The sequence below is a fragment of the Somniosus microcephalus genome, chromosome 6, assembly GCF_052327205.1.
Source record: "Somniosus microcephalus isolate GS21.2 chromosome 6, FLI_Smic_1.0, whole genome shotgun sequence".
Taxonomy (NCBI): domain Eukaryota; kingdom Metazoa; phylum Chordata; class Chondrichthyes; order Squaliformes; family Somniosidae; genus Somniosus; species Somniosus microcephalus.
In genome coordinates, this window is record NC_140992.1 from 61,387,332 (window position 1) to 61,407,642 (window position 20,311).

The following is a 20,311-nucleotide window of genomic DNA, read 5'->3' on the forward strand; positions in this document are numbered from 1 at the left end:
TACATCCTAGGGTACTTAAGGAAGCGGCCCTAGAAATAGTAGATGCATTGCTGGTCATCTTCCAAAATTCTATAGACTCTGGAACAGTTCCCATGGATTGGAGGGTAGCTAATGTAACCCCACTATTTAAAAAAGGTGGTAGAGAGAAAACGGGGAATTATAGACCGGTAAGCCTGACATCAGTAGTGGGGAAAATGCTAGAGTCCATTATAAAAGATGTAATAGCAGAGCACTTGGAAAACAGTGACAGGATCGGACAAAGTCAACATGGATTTACAAAAAGGTAAATCATGCTTGACTAATCTACTGGAATTTTTTGAGGACGTAACTGGTAGAATAAATAAGGAAGAACCAGTGGATGTGGTGTAATTGGACTTTCAGAAGGTTTTCGATAAGGTCCTGCATAAGAGATTAGCGTGTAAAGTTAAAGCACATGGGATTGGGGGTAAGGTACTGACTTGGATAGAGAACTGGTTGGCAGACAGGAAGCAAAGAGTTGGAATAAACGGGTCTTTTTCCAAGTAGCAGGCAGTGTCTAGTGGGGTACCGCAGGGATCGGTGCTAGGACCCCAGCTATTCACAATATATATTAATGATCTAGACGAGGGAACTAGGTGTAATATCTCCAAGTTTGCAGATGACACAAAGCTGGGTGGGCGTGTGTGCTGTGAGGAGGATGCAGAGAAACTCCAGTATGATTTGGACAAGTTGGGTGATTGGGCAGATGCATGATAATGTGGATAAATGTGAGGTTATCTACTTTGGTGGCAAAAACAGGAAGACAGATTATCTGAATGGCAATAGATTGGGAAAAGGGGAAGTGCAACGAGACCTGGGTGTCCTTGTGCACCAGTCGCTGAAGGCAAGCATGCAGGTGCAGCAGGCGGTTAAGGCGGCATATGGTATGTTGGCCTTCATAGCGAGAGGGTTCGAGTACAGGAGCAAGGATGTCTTGCTGCAGTTGTACAGGGCCTTGGTGAGACCACATCGAGTATTGTGTGCAGTTTTGGTCATCTTATCTGAGGAAGGATGTTCTTGCCATGGAGGGAGTGCAGCGAAGATTCACCAGACTGATACCTGGGATGGCAAGAATGACATATGAAGAGAGATTGGGTCGATTACAGTTATATTCGCTAGAGTTTAGATGAATGAGAGGGGATCTCATTGAAACTTATAAAATTCTAACAGGACTAGACACAGGAAGGATGTTCCCGATGGCAGGGGAATCCAGAACCAGGGGTCACAGTCTAAGGATAAGGGGTAAGCCATTTAGGACTGAGATGAGGAGAAATTTCTTCACCCAGAGTGGTGAACCTGTGGAATTCTCTACCACAGAAGGCAGTTGAGGCCAACTTGTTAAATATATTCAAGAAGGAGTTAGATATATTTCTTAAGTCTGAAGGGAATCAAGGGATATAGGGAGAAAGCAGGGACAGGGTACTGAATTTGGATGATCAGCCATGATCTCATTAAATAGCGGAACAGACTCGAGGGGCCGAATGGCCTACTCCTATCTTCAATGTTTCTTCCCACTGTCCAGGGCCCCAACACTCCTTCCAGGTGAAACAGCGATTTACTTGTACTTGTTGCAATTTAGTATACTGTATTCACTGCTCACGATGCGGTCTCCTCTACACTGGGGAGACAAAACCCAGATTGGGTGACCGCTTTGCGGAACACCTCCGTTCAGTCCGTAAGCTTGATCACGAGCTTCCGGTCGCCTGTCACTTTAATTCTCCACTCCCACCTCGGCCTCTTACACTGTTCCAATGAAGCTCAACGCAAGCTCGAGGAACAGCACCTCATCTTTCGATTAGGCACTATACAGCCTTCTGGACTCAACATTGAGTTCAACAATTTCAAACCATAACCTCTGCCACTATTTTTCTTCCCCACATGGCAGCTGTTGACGATTCTGCCATTCCTGTTTACACCTCATCTAGACTCATCTTTTGTTTCTTAACTTGCCCCATTACCATCTCCTTTTGCCATGCACCATCATCCCTTTTGTCTTTTAATCTCTCCTGCCTTCCATCCCATCACAGACCTTCCCTTTTGATCTTTCCTCCCCTCCTTCCCTGCCCCTGCACTTACTTAAAATCTGTTACAGCTCTAACTTTTTCCAGTTCTGACGAAGGGTCATTGACCTGAAACGTTAACTCAGTTTCTCTCTCCACAGATGCGGCCTGACCTGCTGAGTATTCCCAGCATTTTCTGTTTATATTTCAGATTTCCAGTAGTATTTTGCTTTTGTATTGAGGCTTAACTTGAATAAATGACCAAAATATGTATTTCTTTAAAATTAAAATCTGTTAAATTAAACAAAATCCACAGAGAACAATGCAATTTTATACATTTGAATGGGTTTGCAATGCTTTTACTTTCTCTTCTGCCTGGGAGAAATCTATCGTCATTCTGCATGGTAATCCACTGTACTGTGGCACAGAGTTGAAGAACATGGATTAGCACCCGTGATTCTCCAGATAAGAAGCTCCAGCAAAACACTAGAGGTTCCCAGACACAGAAATAGAGCAAGTAATGAGTCAAGTAATTCCTTGGATGTTCTTGCATGCTCTCCACTTGACTGAAAAGCAACATTAGAAAAGGACTGAATGGAAGGTCACTTGCTCATTCTTGGCGAGAAACATTGTGTAGTTTAGAAAGACCGAGACAAAGCAAGACACATTGATAAAAATTTACTGTTCGATGGAAAGAAAAAAACTCATTGTCACTGTGACAGTCATTTTAATAAACCAGAGAAAAAAAATCTGATCAAACCTGCACAACTTCCACAGCAATATGCTCAGCATCAATTCTCCAACTCGATGTATACACACACATGCATAGAATTTTCTAATCTTATAATTTAAATCCAAAAATTCTTCAAAGAAAACTCTTAGTACTCTAAATGTTAATTGTCTTCACTTTAGAACAACGACCTGTATTTACTAGCACATTTAACGTAGTAAAACATCCCAAGGCGCTTCACAGGAGCATTATAAAACAAAATTTGACACCGAGCCACATAAGGAGATATTAGGGCAGATGACCACGGTAGGTTTCAAGGAGCGTCTTAAAGGAGGAAAGAGAGGTAGAGAGTTGGAGCGGTTTAAGGAGGGAATTCCAGAGCTTAGGGCCTTGGCAGCTGAAGGCATGGCCACTAATGGTCAAGTGATTAAAGTATCAGGGATAAAACATAGAAACAAAGAAGATAGGAGCAGGAGTAGGCCATTCAGCCCCTCGAGCCTGCTCCACCATTCAATGAGATCATGGCTGATCATCCAAATTCAGTACCCTGTCCCTGCTTTCTCCCCATATCCCTTTAGCCTTAAGAAATATATCTAACTCCTTCTTGAATATATTTAATGAATTGGCCTCAACTGCCTTCTGTGGTAGAGAATTCCACAGGTTCACCACTCTCTGGGTGAAGAAATTCCTCCTCATCTCTGTCCTAAATGGCTTACCCCTTATCCTTAGACTGTGCCCCCTGGTTCTGGACTCCCCCGCCATCGGGAACATCCTTCCTGCATCTAGTCTGTCTGGTCCCGTTAGAATTTTATAAGTTTCAAGGAGATCCCCTCTCATTCTTCTAGGCTCTAGCGAATATAACCGTAATCGACCCAATCTCTCTTCATACGTCATTCCTGCCATCCTAGGTATCAGACTGGTGAATCTTCGCTGCATTCCCTCCATGGCAAGAACATCCTTCCTCAGATAAGGCGACCAAAACTGCACACAATACTCAAGGTGTGGTCTCACCAAGACCCTGTACAACTGCAGCAAGACATCCTTGCTCCTGTACTCGAACCCTCTCGCTACGAAGGCCAACATATCATTTGCCTTCTTAACCGCCTGCTGCACCTGCATGCTTACCTTCAGCGACTGGTGCACAAGGACACCCAGGTCTCGTTGCACTTCCCCGTCTCCCAATCTATTGCCGTTCAGATAATAATCTGCCTTCCTGTTTTTGCCACCAAAGTGGATAACCTCGCATTTATCCACATTATACTGCATCTGCTATGCATCTGCCCAAATCATACTGGAGTTTCTCTGCATCCTCCTCACAGCAAACACGCCCACCCAGCTTTGTGTCGTCTGCAAACTTGGAGATATTACATCTAGTTCCCTCGTCTAGATCATTTATATATATATTGTGAATAGCTGGGGTCCTCGGACCGATCCCAGCGGTACCCCACTAGTCACTGCCTGCCACTCGGAAAAAGACCCATTTATTCCAACTCTTTGCTTCCTGTCTGCCAACCAGTTCTCTATCCAAGTCAGTACCTTGCCCCAATCCCATGTGCCTTAACTTTACACGCTAATCTCTTATGCAGGACCTTATCGAAAGCCTTCTGAAAGTCCAAATACACCACATCCACTGGTTCTCCCTTATCTATTCTGCCAGTTACATCCTCAAAAAATTCCAGTAGATTAGTCAAGCACGATTTACCTTTTGTAAATGCTCAAGAGGGCAAAATTTGAAGAGCATAGATATCTCGGAGGGTTGTGGGGCTGGAGGAGATTACAGAGATAGGGAGGGGCAAGGCCATGGAGGAATTTGAAAACAAGGATGAGAATTTTAAAAATCGAGGCGTTGGTTAAATGGGAGCCAATGTAGGTCAGCAAGCACAGGGGTGATGGGTGAACGGGACTTGGTGCGAGTTAGGACATGGGCAGCAGAGTTTTGGATGACCTCAAGTTTACGGAGGTTGAATGTGAGAGGCTGGCCAGGAGTGTGTTGGAATAGTCAAGTCTAGAGGTAACAAAGGCACAGACGAGGGTTTCAACAGCAGATGAGCTGAGGCAGGGGCAGAGTCAGGCGATGTTCTGGAGCTGAAATAGGCGGTCTTAGTAATGGCTTGGAAAGAGATGCCATTGCAGGTGATTCTCTGGCTATGATTAGATAGACAAGAGTGGAACTAGGCGAGTGCAGTCCCTACCCAGCTGGCCGATGACGGAGGAGGATGGTGTGGTCAACCGTGTCAAACGCTGGAGAAGGTCGAGAAAGGAGGGATTGTTTACCTTTGTCACAGTCACATAGGATGTCATTAGTGACTTTGAAAAGAGCCGTTTCAGTACAGTGGCGGGGCAGAAACCTGATTGGAGGGATTCAAACATGGAGTTCCGGGAAAGATGGGCATGAATTTGGGAGGCGACATGTTCAAGGACTTAAGAGGAAAGGGAGTTGGAGATGGGGTGGTAGTTTCCAAGGACGGAAGGAGGGGTCAAGGGTTGGTTTTTTTAAGAAGGGTGATGACAGCAGATTTGAAGGGGAGGGGGACAGTACCTGAGGAGAGAGAACCGTTAACAATATCAGCTAACATGCGAGCAAGGAAAGGAAGTTGGGTGGTCAGTTTAGTGGGAATAGGGTCAAGGGAGCAGGAAGTGGGTCTCATGGACAAGATGAGCTCAGAGAGGGGCGATCGGAGAAAAACTGGAGAAAGATGAGAGTTCAGGTCTAGGGCAGGGGAACCTTAGAGGAAGTTTGGTCCAGTGGGCTAGGGGAAGGGAGGGAAGTGGCAGAGATAGCTGATTGGAAGGTCTCAATCTTAGTGTCAAAGAAGTCAATGAGCTCTTCGCACTTGTTGTTGGATGAAGGCGGAGGAGACATCAAAAAGAAAACAAAGAACCTGCAGTTGAGAGTTTCCCACTGTTCTGTTGGTGAATTCACTACCTGGTATGGAACTGACCAGAAGGTCAGAGATTCAGGTCTGTGCTAAATTACTTATTCTCAGCCAGCGTGGTTCTACTACAGTCTCAGCGCCCTTTGGGCTAAAGAACTGTAAAATCAGCCAGGTTCCTACTCTTGATTACGATCAAGTGACTCCGGTTGTAAAATGTGTGCAAGGACACGATCAGGCACAGCAGTGATGCGACCCGTTTGCAAACAGCTGAAGAGCGACCGGTTGGATCAGGTGCTAAAAAAGAGGGGAGAAGAACTATAGGCTTTTGCAAAACTTACACTAACAAATTGACCAGTTTAAGATCCAGTAAGGTTAAGACATTTCCAACTTTAAACACCTTTCATTCATTCGTATATATGAAGTCTCCAACCTTTAGACCTAAAGCTGCAGGTTTTTCTTCTGGGTTAGTTTCTAACAGTACTCAATGCATCGTATCAGTTTCTTTCTTTCTTTCAGAAAGAAGTTTATTAGACAAACCGATGTGAGTGACAGGTAAATCAAGTATTGGGTCTGTGACTTTAGTGGAGACAGTGGATGAGATGAACTGCTGGTAACTCTCTGTGTGAACGGAGCTGGCTAGGACCTGATGCCCTGTCTCTGTGTCCTTCCCGCTCTCACAGACGCCCTACTCCCTCCGGGGAGGGGCCCCGCCGAGCTGGGCCTAGAGCCGCATGCACAACCCCAGCCTGGGACCGTGCCGTGCCTGCTGCTCGCTCACCTCCTCCATACACGCCGCCGCTCATCCCTCCTCCACTCGCAACACCCACGTCTCCGGGAACGGTCCCTGCCGATCTCTCAAGGCCGCTGATGTTCCGCTGGGCCAAGCGCCGGATCCTGAGCCCAGAAAACTGCTCCTGCCCAACAAAGAGCTGCTAATGGCCGGCCCCAGCCAATCAGGAGCGGCTGGGGGCGGGGCGAGGCTTGAGTGACTATCTCTCCAACCAATAGGCATAGACCTCGCGTTCCCCTCCCGCATCACTCAAATCTGGGCAGCCAGTTTGAGAGAGCCCTGAAGAAAATATAGTGGTTCTCAGAGATAACACTTTAAAGCGTGATAAGAGAGGGCAAGAAAGACTAACATTTAGATAGCGGCTTTCATACCTCAGGACGCCCCAAAGCGCTTTACAGCCAATTTACAGCTACTTTTAAAGTGTAGTCACTATTTTTTAATGTAGGAAAGATGGCAGCCAATTTGTGCACAGCAAGCTCCCTCAAACAGCAAAGTGATAAAGATAAGATAATCTGTTTTACTGATGTTGATTGAGGGATCAATATTGGCCAGGATACTGAGTATAACTCCCCTGCTTTTCAAAATAGTGCCATGAGATCCTTTACGTCCACCTAAGAGAGCAGACAGGGCCTCAGTTTAACGTCTCATCCAAAAGATGGCACCTCCTACTAACTCAGTACTACACTGGAGTGTCAGCATAGATTTTTGTGTTCAAGTCTCAGAAGCGGGACTTGAGGGGGGAATAAGATAAACATGAGTAGCTGCACTGTATTCCTACATTCTTCTCAGGCAGACCCTTGGAACCGAGGTTGACTTGCTTCCACATTAAAAATGAGCTCTCAGGTGACTGATGAGTCCAATGCGGGACCTACAGTCTCTGTCACAGGTGGGGCAGACGGCGGTTGAAGGGGCGGGTGGGTGGGGTGCTTGGGCTGACGTACGCTCCTTGCCCTGCTTGTGCTTGACTTCCGCTTGCTCCCGGCGAAGTGACTCGAGGTGTTCGGCGCCTTCCCGAATGCTCCTCCTCCACTTTGTGCGGTCTTGGGCCAGGGATTCCCAGGTGTCGGTGGGGATGTTGCACTTTTTCAAGGCGGCTTTGAGGGTGTCCTTGAAGTGTTTCCTCTGCCCACCTGGGGCTCTCTTGCTGTGTCGGAGCTCCGAGTAGAGCGCTTGTTTTGGGAGTTTCATATCGGGCATGCGGACGATGTGACCCGTCCATCAGAGCTGATCGAGCGTGGTCAAAGCTTCGATGCTGGGGATGTTGGCCTGAGCGATTCCTACATTACAACATTACATTACATTACAACAGTAACTACACTTCTAAAAGTACTTCATTGGCTGTAAAGCGCTTTGGGACGTCTGATGGTCGTGAAAGGCGCTATATAAATGCAAGTCTTTTTTTCCCGTTTATCAAGGCACCATATGACCAACAAGTCCAAGCAAAATTGAGCCATTACTGACACAAAGTAAGGTGGTTGTTGGAGGACAGTCATTGCAGGCCCAGGAAAACACTGCAGGTGCCCTTCAGAAAATTGTCCTCAACTTAACCATCTTCAGCTGCTTTGTCATTGGAACAGGAGTAAGCCATTCAGCCGCTCGAGCCTGCTCCACCATTCAATTAGATCATGGCTGATCTGTAACTCAACCCCATCTGCCCGCCTTAGCTCCATATCCCTTGATACCTTTAACTAACAAAAATGTATCAATCTCAGTCTTGAAATCTCCAATTGTCCCAGCATCCACAGCCTTTGGGTGAGAGAAATCCAGATATCTGCTATCCTTTGTGTGAAAAGATGCTTCCTGATACCCCTAGCTCTAATTTTAAAATTACGTCCCCTCATTCTTCATTCTTCCACCAGAGGAAATCATTTCTCTGTATCTACCCTATCGAATCCTTTTAACATTTTAATCACCTCAAACAGATTACCCCTCAATCTTCTGTACTCAAGGGAATACAAGCCAAGTGTATGCAACCTGTCCTCATAATTTAGCCCTCCAAGCCTCAGTATCATTCTGGTGAATCTGCAATGCACCCCTCCAATGCCAATATACCCTTCTTGAGGTGCAGTGTCCAAAAATGAACATAGTAAACCAGATGGGGTCTGACCAAGGCTCTATACAACTGAAGCATTACCTCCTCCCGTTTGTGTTCCAGGCTCCTAGAGATAAAGGCTAACATTTCTTTAGCCTTTTCGATTACCTTTTATACCTGTCCAATAGTTTTAAATGATTTGTGTACTTGGACTCTCAAATCTCTTTGCTCCTCTACAGTACCTAGTTTCTCAGCAATTAGAAAATACTCTGATTTATTTTTCTTAGCTCCAAAGTGGATGACCTCATACTTGCCCACATTGAACTCCATCTGCAATAGTTTTACTCACTCAATCTGTCTCTGTCCCTTTGCAACTCCCTGCTCCCACCTGCACTACTTACTGTCCCTCCTAATTTAGTGTCATCTGAAAACTTGGATATATACAGCTTTCTATTCCTTGATCTAAGTCATTAATAAATATGCTGAAAAGTTGAGGCCCCAGGACAGATCACTGGGGAACAACAGTTTTCTTTTAATCAGCCATGTGTCTAACTTGCACAGAAACACATTGCTATGGCTATGAGTCTTCAAACTATTACGAGAAATTCACATAATTACAGTCACCATTTTTTAAATGCCATAAAAAATTTTGATGAAGCTTTCAGAAACCATATGAAGTTTGAACTATACTTGAACGCAGATAATTTGTATTCAACACTACAAAAATAAAAAATACTCCCTAATTATAATTCAAGATTACACCTCTCCATAACAAAATAAAATTAGACCACAAACACAATGATGAAATCTGTCCTTCTTCAGATAAAAAAAAAATGAATTATGCTCTTGGGATATTGGGTAACAGGCAAAAAATCTACCAGTTTACCATTGAGATCTGGCTCTGAATCCAACCTAAACAGGTAGAGCTTCTGCCTCTCTTGGTGGTAACTAAGGACCCGAAGTAAAATTAGCTGTCATGAAGTAGCTATGGGAGTAAGTGGCCAAATGACAAAATTCCACACAAAATGTTATTAGTTAAACTCAAAGCTGTGGGGATTCAGGGTAAACCTTGGGAATGGATAAAGAAACTGCCTATAGGGTAGGAAACCATGGCCGTGATCTTACCTGAAGAGACAAGTTGGGAGCGGGTCAGCTGACTTGTGGGTTCCGATCCCACCCCCAACGACGCCCGATGCACAGACGCTATTTTGCATCAATTGGCCTTGTTAAGCCCGCCCTGCGGGCTTCGGTGTCAGATGACGTCATTTGATGACGCGTCATCTGCCGGTTTTCTTAAAGGGGACACACTCATATTTGTTTGACAGATGCTTTTTCAGTGTTTTAACAGCATTGAGGTGCTGCAAACATTGCCAAACACTGTAGAAAGGTGAGCCCTTGCACCCAGGCTCTCCAGAGACTCTCTCCTTAGGATAAAACAGATGGCAGCTGCAGGTGAGGTTACAGAAGCGATCTCTCACTGGCGAGAGATGTTCTCCCAATGAGCTGGTACTACACAAACACTTCAAAACTTATTACCTACAGAAATGTCTACATACATTAAAAATTATTTTCACAGCATTTCCTTACCTCTGAAACTCACCAGTTGGATCCTTCACACCGCTTCTGCAGCTGTCGTCAATGAAGAAACATTACAGCAGACTCACAACATGCCACAGTTACCTGGCGTGGTGTCTGGACATTGGGAAGCCCGCAGTCGTCCTGGCAAAATTGGAAAAAGCCTCTTAACTGCCTGTTAACTACCTGTTAACAAGCAGTTAAGTGGCTATAATCCTCTTCCCGCCGCTAGGAGTCGGGTCCCTGCGCAAATCGAGGACTCGACTCCCGGGAAGATTGATTGGAGGCGGGTTGGAAGTGGGTTTGGGACCCGCTGCCAATCTTTTTGATTTTGCCAGCAGTCCCGCCTCCAAACCCGACCCCTGAGCGCCAGCAAAATCGCTCCCAAAGAGTACTCATTAGGGGAGTTATGTCAGGGTGGGGGGGTGGGGGGAAGTTTTGAGTGGGTTTCCCTGAATTAAGTGTTGGGACCACTACTATTTCTAATTTACATTAAAAAAAACCTGGATTCAGAATCTCAATGCAAAGTAATCAAGCTTGCAAATGATACCAAATTAAATGGGGCAGTAGAATTGAAAGAGGCAGCTCAGGAATGATTTGGACAAAATATACAAGTAAACGGAACAACAACAGATGAAACTTAATGCAGACAAGCGTTACACATAGAAAGAAAAATAGGGCGCACATACTCCATGAACGATGTTGAAATAGCTCAGGATGAAGCAGAAAGGGAGCTTCGTAGACTTGGTGCTCCACAGGTCCAACCAGTGCAGAGCAGCAACAACAACAACTTGTATTTATATAGCGCAATTAACGTAGTAAAACACCCCAAGGCACTTCATAGGAGTGTTATAAAACAAAATTTGACACCGAACCACATAAGGAGATATTAGGGCAGAAAGAAGTAGGTGTTAAGGAGCATCTTAAAGGAGAAAAGAGAGGTAGAGAGGCAGAGAGGTTTAGGGAGGGAATTCCAGAGCTTAAGGCCAAGGCAGTTGAAGTCACGGCCATCAGTGATGCAGAAATTATAATCAGGGATGCTCAAAGGGCCAGAATTAGAGGAGCGCAGATGTCTCGGAGGGTTGTGGGGCTGGAGGAGATTACAGAGATAGGAGTGGCGAGGCCATGGAAGGATTTGAAAACAGGGATGAGAATTTTAAAATCAAGGTGTTGCTTAACCAGGAGCCAATGTAGGTCAACAAGCACAGGGGTGATGGGTGATTGGGACTTGGTGCGAGTCAGGACACGGGCAGCAGGGTTTTGGATGACCTCAAGTTTACAGAGGGTAGAACGTAGGAGGCTGGCGAGGAGTGCTTTGGAATAGTCAAGTCTAAAGGTAACAAAGGCATGGATGAGGGTTTCAGCAGCAGATGAGCTGAGGCAGGGGCGAAGTCGGGCAATGTTACGGAGGTGGAAATAGGCAGTCTTAGTGATGGCGCGGATATGTGATCGGAAGCTCATCTCGGGGTCAAATATGACAGCAAGGTTGCGAAAAGTCTGGTTCAGCCTCAGACAGTTTCCAGGGAGAGGGATGGAGTCAGTGGCTAGGGAACAGAGTTTGTGACGGGGACTGAAGGTAATGGGCCAGAAATTCGGGTCCCCACAGGTGAGTACTCGCTGGGTATTCACGCGTAGGCCCAACGAAAGTGCCGGTTTCGTGCGTGCACTGCGCATGCGCGGGAAACCGGAACTTCCGTTCCCTTAAAGGAAGGGGTTCACAGGTCGAACGCGTGCGCTGGAGAGGCAGCGCGTACACCTGGAACTTCTGTTTTTTTAGCAGCTTTCTCCGGGAGGGTAAGTCTCCAGGAGCTACGCTTGTAAAAAGCAGTTGCAAGGCCTGCTTTTAACAAGGTAAGTGGTGAATTAAGTTAAATTAAAACATTTTTTCCACAGGTTTATTTTTAAATACTTTAAAGAAGGTAAGTTTATTTTTAGCTCCGTTAGAAACTGTAAGTAATTTTTTCAAAAATTTAAATTATTGTTTAAAATAGTTATTTTATGTAATTTATAGTTATTTTAAAAATGTGATTTAAAAAAAAAAATTATTTGAAGTTTTAGTGATTTTTGGGGCTGAATTGTGTTCAGCTGGAGGAGGCCCAGGATCGGAATCCCACGCGGGCCCACAGCACAACGGCTGGCATGCTAGGTAAGTGCAGGTCGGGGGCTTGCACCCGCGGAAAGCCTCCGACCCGAATTTCTGGGCCAATGGCTTCGGTCTTCCCAATATTTAGTTGGAGGAAATTTCTGCTCATCCAGTACTGGATGTCGGACAAGCAGTCTGACAATTTAGAGAGTGTGGAGGGGTCAAGAGAGGTGGTGGTGAGGTACAGCTGGGTGTTGTCAGCGTACATGTGGAAATTGACGCTGTGTTTTCGGATGATGTCACCAAGGGGCAGATATAGATAAGAAATAGATCCTCGGGGGTCACCAGAGGTAACAGGGTGGGAACGGGAAGAGAAGGCATTGTAGGTGATTCTCTGGCTACGATTAAATAGATAAGTATGGAACCAAACGAGTCCAGTCCCACCCAGCTGGACAACGGTGGAGAGGCGTTGGAGGAGGATGGTGTGGTCAACCGTGTTAAAGCTGGCAGACAGGTCGAGAAGGATGAGGAGGGATAGTTTACCTTTGTAACAATCATATAGGATGTCATTTGTGACTTTGATGAGAGCTGTTTCGATACTATGGCAGAGGCAGAAACCTGATTGGAGGAATTCAAAGATGGAGTTGCGGGAAAGATGGGCACAGATTTGGGAAGTGACAACACGTTCAAAGACTTTGGAAAAGAAAGGGAGGTTGGAGATGGGGCGGTAGCTTGCAAGGATGGAGGAGTCAAGGGTTGGTTTTTTGAGGAGAGGGGTGATGACGGCAAATTTGAAGGGGAGGGGGACAGTACCTGAGGAGAGAGAACCATTAACAATATCAGCTAACATGGGAGCCAGGAAAGGACGTTGGGTGGTCAGCAGTTTAGTGGGAATAGGGTCAAGGGAGCAGGAAGTGGGTCTCATGGACAAGATGAGCTCAGAGAGGGCATGAGGGGCGATCGGAGAGAAACTGGAGAAAGATGAGAGCTCTGGTCTAGGGCAGTTGGACGAAGTTTGGCCCGATGGGGTAGGGGAAGGGAGGGAAGTGGCAGAGGCAGCTGATCAGACGGTCTCAAACTTAGTGGCAAAGAAGTCCATGAACTTCTCACACTTGTTGTTAGAGGTGAAGGTGGAGGAGAGAGGGGAGATGGGTTTAAGAAGACAGTTTGCAGTAGAGAAAAGAAGCCAGGGGTTATCTTTGCATTCCAGGATGATCTTGGAATAGACTGATAATGCTTTATGTGGTCCAGCACGATTTGGCAGTGAATGGCTAAACCAGATGTCCACCATATCCATTCAAATCTGTGTCCCTTGAACTTAAGGGAGCGGAGATGAGGGCCGTACCAAGGGGAATAGCCAGGGTGAGGGAGAGTAATGGTTTTAATGAGGACCAGGGTATGAAAGGTAGAGGTGAGGGTGTGGTTGAGTAGTCAAGAAAGCCAATAGGATGCTGAACTACATAGCCAATAGAATAGATAGAATATAAGTGAGAGGAGGTAGTGATCAAATTTTATAATGCTTTAGTCAGACTGCACCTTGAATATTACATGCAGTTTGACAAGAAAAAAAGGCATTCAATGGCTGGAGGCAGGGCAAGGATAACCCCTGGTGTCAAAGGTCAAAATTATGAGGAAAAATTAGAGAAAGCTGAGCTTTTTTATCCTGGAAAGGAGACATTTGAGAGATGATTGAGTTACATAAGATAGTTAAGGGAATAGAACAGGTAAATCAAAAATATTACTTTAAATTAAATTGCGAGAATTGGGCTGAGGGACACAGAATCAAACTAGTGAAAGGTAAACTTAGGGCTGAAACCAGATAATTTTTCACACAAAGGGTGATCATGGAATAGAATTCTAAATCGAGTAATACATGTGAAAACCCTGAAATCATTTATGAAACAATTGTACGCTGCGGTGAGGGAATTTTAGGATCATTCTGAATGAATGAATTAAGATGGGCACAATCAAGTTCCTCATCTGTAATTATCTTGTGATCCATTAGTTTTTCACCATTTAATCTCAACGAAACAGTGGCAATATTGATGTTTTTGTATTTTCTAAGGCTGCAAAGTTTGCAACAAAAAAATGCAATTTGCGGCAGGTTGAGCACTCTCAGCAAAACAACTAATAAACTTGTTATGTTATGGAGTGTAATAGCTTTTTTTGAGAAAGGGAAGATGTAAAGTCTGTAGGTATTATGGCGAATTAATACACAGACTACAAGAGTAACTTTAACAGGACTTTACTATTCGAAGGTCAGGGCGAATCTGCCCAATAAATCCTGACACAGCACTTATATACCGGTGTGGTCACTGTCGGTATTACAGTATACAGCAGCCAAGATAAAGTAGTGCCACACCTAAAATAGTTCTCTTAAAGGTGAACGGTTACATACAATAGTTCTCTTAAAGGTAGAACAGTTACATACACTACAATCCTCCCTTTTTAGCTTACAACATACTTATTCCCCATTAAACATAACATCATAACATATATCCAACTTCATGTTAAAACAGTTCACAGATGTAGTCTCTGCGGAAACAGTTCACAGATTCAGTCTCTGCGGGAAACAGTTCATAGATTCAGTCTCTGCGGAAAACAGTTCACAGATTCAATCTCGGTGGATGCGCCTTCTGTGCTTCTTGACTCGGTCCTGACAACACCTCAGTGGTGTAGCAGTTCCCTGTGGTGTAGTCGGTTCACGTTGCTGGAGTGACTCATCCAATAGTCCTTCACTGGACTTAACAGCTTGAACTTCCGTCCTTCTGAACCAGCATTGTTGGCTTGTAAAAACTTGAGTACCTTGGGAAGTTTTTCTACTTCCAAACTGATTTGGCTCCTTTCGAAGGGACCCCGTGCGTGATCTAGTAGTGATGATGATGGTCCAGATGATCATCATCTTCTGCTTCGTCTTTTCCTTTTCTGCTTCTTGGAGACTCTCTGGGCTCCACTGTCAGCTGCCAGCTGCATGCACAGTTCCTCCTTCTCGTCCTCCTTTTTCCGTAGTAGCGCCACCATCTCCCGATGTTCCTTAGACTTTTTGTGATTCTTCATGGTTTCTGCACTTTGGGAGTTTTCATCACAAGCTGGGCAGAACAGGTCATCGTAATATTCGATGTCGTCCAACAGGTCATGGTAATATTCGGTGTCATCTTGAGCTAGGCCAGTGAGAGGGTCTTCTATTTCCTCCATACCCAGCTGGACATTAGCCAGCTTTTGTTCCAAATCCAGACATCTTTCCTGAAGAGACTTCTTCAGGCGTTCAGCTTCATCCAGCTTTTTCTGGGCTTCCTGCAAGTCTTTTACTAATGACGTCATTTGTGATTTCAATACTTCAACTTCATTCGGAGATTGGTTGATCGGACTATTCAATCCTTCTACTGCAGCAGCTGTTTCAACCTTCTGTTGTTCAACATTGACGTGAGTCAGCGTACTTTTGGCATCCAAGGGTTGCTCTGCTGCCATCTTCTCAGTCTGTGTTGCAACCTCAGCTATTTCAATAACTTTTGGGAGCTCCAAACCCCTCTCCTTTGAAGATTTAAACTCCTGTTCAATTTGTTCCCATTTCAGAGTCGTGTCCTTCAGCATATGAAAGAGTTGGCTGACCGTTAACTCTTCTGACCTCATACGTTTCCCAGTAGCTGCAGGGCTGTTTATAACCTTGCCCTGGGGCTCCTTTGCTGTTTCTACTTCGCCATCATCCGCAGCCTCCACCATTCGAATTTCCCCACTTGAATCGTCCGGTGATGCTGCACCCAACTTCAGTAGGAGCTCGGAGTTCATGGCGACCAAATCAGTCTTTTCTGCCTGCAATCCGCTAACAAGCGCTTTCAGTTGCTGAACCTCTTGCTCCACCAGATTAAAGCACGCACCTTCTGAAACCGAATCAGCTTTGATTCGTTTGGCCTCCTTGCCCCGACGGTTTGTGTGCTCCTGCTCCTTTTTCTCCATCAGCTGTTTCTGTTGTCTTTCCAGGTTCTCCCACTCTGTGTCACAGAACTTTTTCATTGCTTTCATCTCTTGTTCGAGACGGCAACTCAATTGTTCTAATTGCTGTTGTAATTTGAAATGGAGTTGAGTTCGAGCCCGGTGTTCCTCAGAATTGTGCATATCTGTAAACTGGACAGACCCAGAGTTCTCTGTCAAACTATGTTGTTGTTGTTCAGTGGAATTCTGTTCTGAAACTTTGTTCTCCTCTGAAGCATAAGCATTTATGCACTCCTTCGTTTTTCCAACCTTAGTCAGCAAGTCCATTTTAAACTTGTCTTTCGCACCTGGGCTGGTCTTATCGTCATCCGTTTCAGAGTCTGAGCTGATTGTCTTCACCGAGTTCTCACTCATTATTGCTTTTAAATAGTGCCATTCCATGTTTATTTCCCAGATCCACTCCCGTCCCAGAAGTGGTGGACCTCCCTCAGGTAGTACATATAAATACATTCCTTGGTGTTCTTTGCCCCTGTCTCTCACCTTGACTTTTATCTTTCCCATGGGGTATAATTTCTGCCCCGTGTATGTCTGCAATACGATCTTGGTATCTCTCAAGGGTATGTGTGAGAATAGCCGTTGTAATCCCTTCGATTTATGACAGATAGGGCTGATCCTGTGTCCAATTCCATTTTCACTTGGACTCCGGCTATTTTTAGCATGACCCAGATAGTTTGCAGGTCAGCTTCCTTACTCACATTGTGAATTCTCAGACTACCCAGTTCCTGAACGGTTGGGTCTGAATCCGAATTCTGTTCATCTGAACTCTTCTCAGCCACCTTGTGTACCTTATTGTACTTTTCCTGCGGTGACTTTTTTTTGTTGTTGTTGGTCTTCTTTCCTGACCGGCATACCTTAGCTATGTGACCAAGTTTGCCACATTTTCTACATTCCTGGTTTTTAAACCAGCATTGGTTCTGGTCGTGTGTTGTCTTCCCACAACGATAACATTTCGATGTACCCGAAGTAATTTGATCCACACTGAGTACCGCTGCCTTCAGCTGCATTTCCGCTGTGCCTCTCGCTGCGGCTTCGTGCGATGCTGCAATAAGGACAGCCTTATCAAGTGTGAGATCGTTCTCTTCTAGCAGATGCTTTTGTGTTCCTTCCTTCGACAACCCGCACACGAACTTGTCTCTCAATGCCTCTGTCAGATTTTCCCCAAACTGGCAGTATTTCGCTAGTCTACGCAGTTCGACCAAGTATTCCGCGTTGCTTTCCTCTTTCCGTTGCGTTCTCGCATAGAATTTGAATCGTTCCGCCAACATCAGTGGTGTGGGGTTCAAATGATCCTTCAGGACAGCAACAATATTAGCGAAAGTCTGATCCGTTGGTTTATCTGGAGATAGAAGATGCTTCAATAGCCCGTATGTCTTTGCCCCCATTGCGTTTAATAAGGTGAGAGCTTTATCATCATCTGCTATCTTATTGGCCTCACAATATATCTCGATACGTTCTACGTACGTGGCCCAATCTTCCACCTCGGAATCGAAGTTGTTGATGTTACCATGCTTAGGCATCTTCACTATCTCTCACTATCTTTCTGCGAAACAAACACGAAATTTTTCTTTAACTTTTTTTTCAAAATGGCGGTTTCCCGCGCTTGTCTTCTTCCCCCGCCCACTTTCAAAATGGCGGTTTCCCGCTTCTGTCGTCTTCCCCGCCTACTGGCGGCTTCCCGCGTTTCTTCCCCTCGCGGGAGGGGTAAGCTTTTCCCTCGGGCGACGACCGCTGGCTTTCGGGGTTCGCAGCCTGCGCGTCAGCTTCAGTGCGTTCCTTGTTCCCTTTTCTCGGCAGGGCAACCGGCGCTGGGTACAACCCGTTGACGGCGAACAGTTTCAGCCACTGGGCTGGATCTCGCTCAGTCTCCCTCGCTCGGGCTCTGTTGTTCCCTTTTCTCGGCAGGGCAACCGGCGCTGGGTACAACCCGTTGACGGCGAACAGTTTCAGCCGCTGGCTGGATCTCGCTCAGTCTCCCTCGCTCGGGCTCTGTCTCTCCCGCTCGCTCGGGCTCTGTCTCTCCCTCAGCGGCTTCCAATCGCGCCTCCCAGCCCTCTCGCAGTCCGGTGCTTTCCTCCCCGGCTGCGGCTGAGTTCTCCGTGATTTATTTATTTTTATATCTTCCCGCGCCTTACGATCCCGGTCGCAGCGCTTCGTGGCCTCGGTCGCTGCCCGGCCTTTTTCACTCCAATCGCGCCTCCCAGCCCTCTCGCAGTCCGGTGCTTTCCTCCCCGGCTGCGGCTGAGTTCCCCGCGGTTTATTTATTTTTATATCTTCCCGCGCCTTACGATCCCGGTCGCAGTGCCTCGTGGCCTCGGTAGCTGCCCGGCCTTTTTCGCCGGTCGCGGTCTAGCTGTCTCACGATGCCGTTGCGTCTCCCAGCCCGCTTGTACCGCGGCTTCCGTGCTCCACGCTGCCCCAGTCTCAGTGCCTCTGGGCCCGACTTCGCTCCGGCTCCTTTCCCCCGACCGTGGTCGAGTTCACCGCCCTTATCCTCCGTTTATTTTTTTATTTTCCCTTTACTCACAGTCACCGTGGCCGACTTGCTTCTCGTGCTGATCGGCTCACTCACCACCGTGGCAGAAGGGACAATCAGTGCCTGTTGCTGATGGAAGGCTTCGTGTCTGAATTCTTCCTTTTTCCTTGCTCTGCAGACTCGAGTTTTCTCTCAGCAGAACGACGAGGGCGGGTGCCTCTTCTTGACGCTCGTTGACTGCTTCGGAAGTATTGTTGCCGTAGGGTAAGATCGAACTCGTCGCCACTGTAAAGTCTGTAGGTATTATGGCGAATTAATACACAGACTACAAGAGTAACTTTAACAGGACTTTACTATTCGAAGGTCAGGGCGAATCTGCCCAATAAATCCTGACACAGCACTTAAATACCGGTGTGGTCACCGTCGGTATTACAGTATACAGCAGCCAAGATAAAGTAGTGCCACACCTAAAATAGTTCTCTTAAAGGTGAACGGTTACATACAATAGTTCTCTTAAAGGTAGAACAGTTACATACACTACAGAAGATGTAATGGAATTTTTTATTCACCAGATGGCATGCTGGCCAGTTTTGTACCAAGAGCTCAGAGCTTGCCTTCTAGTCTCAATGGGGGTAATTTTACTCCCCCAAAAAGGGTGGGTTGGGGTCGGGTGAGATGTAAACATTTTTAAAATCTCAAACCCAACCCCAACCTGCCTCCAACCCACCCACTTCCGGATTTAACGGAGGCGGGACAGGGGCGGGTTGTTCATTTAAATATTATAATGAGATTGGGAGCCTCACATTTAACCTGCCTTACAGGTTTAACCTTGGCCGGCTAGGTTTCCGGGCTTTGATAAAACAGGCTGCTCAAGGGAGGCGAGGACAGCTTTGTGGAAAAAGTTAAGTGCCTTTACAGCACTGCTTGTGGGCCAGGGGGAACAGGAGTGCTTGCTCTCAGCCCACCAAGCTACCTTCTTCCCTGCCATCGAACCGCACCCCACCCCCGCAATATAAAGACCCCCCGGATCAGGGACCCAGCCCCCCACCTTGGGATCTGACCCCCCGATATGGGGGATCGGACCAGCCCCCAGGATCGGGGATTGGACCCACCAAGATTCGGACACCCCCCCACCCATGCTCCCACTATCGCAGCAGCAGGTTCTTCACCTGCTCCTGTGGCTATGGCCTCCTCCAGAGTGTTCCCCGCCCGACAGGGAGCCAAGTGTTGGCATATGGAACTTGGTTAATTCAGCTTTTGAAAGGTGTTCATGTTTAGTTCATTTGATATAGGGAAAAAATGTGGTTGGTATCATTGGAGAGAGAGTGAGAGAGAGACATGGATTTCACTTAGCAACAGCTTTGCAACCAACCGGCCTTGGATATTTTACCACAGCAAGACCACAATGTTTTTATGGGCTTCTAACGTTGTTGATGTACATTGAAGAAAATGCAGACTTGTGTCTCTGGACTATGCAGTAGCCAGAGACTACCATATTAGGCAATGCCTGCTCCAGTTTGAGAAGAAAACAGTGTATAAATGTAAGCTTTTTCCTTTGTTCAGGCAGCACAAAAACGACCCATGCCTGGTTCAGGTGCTCTATCTGTGACTATATTCTGCTTGTAAATTGCTTTCTATGCTGAAGTTAAAGAATAAGATGATTATAACCAGAAGGCTAAACTCGTTACTACTCAAGTGAACAAACAGAAGTTTGTTTAAGACAACATTGGCTTCCAGGCGGGGA

At 46.2% G+C, this 20,311-nt stretch overlaps 1 protein-coding gene across 5 annotated transcripts in view; it reads right to left on the reverse strand.

The window, feature by feature from the left end:
* The window catches only part of actl6a (actin-like 6A), a 34,773-nt gene extending 28,205 nt beyond the window's left edge, over positions 1-6,568 (reverse strand). For all 5 annotated transcript variants that reach the window (XM_085990266.1, XM_085990265.1, XM_085990268.1 and 2 more), the window contains exon 1: positions 6,403-6,568. In XM_085990266.1, coding sequence (XP_085846392.1) covers positions 6,403-6,427 — 25 coding nt within the window. In that variant the 5' untranslated portion in view covers positions 6,428-6,568. The remainder of the gene's footprint in view (positions 1-6,402) is intronic.
* Positions 6,569-20,311: the final 13,743 nt, after the last annotated feature.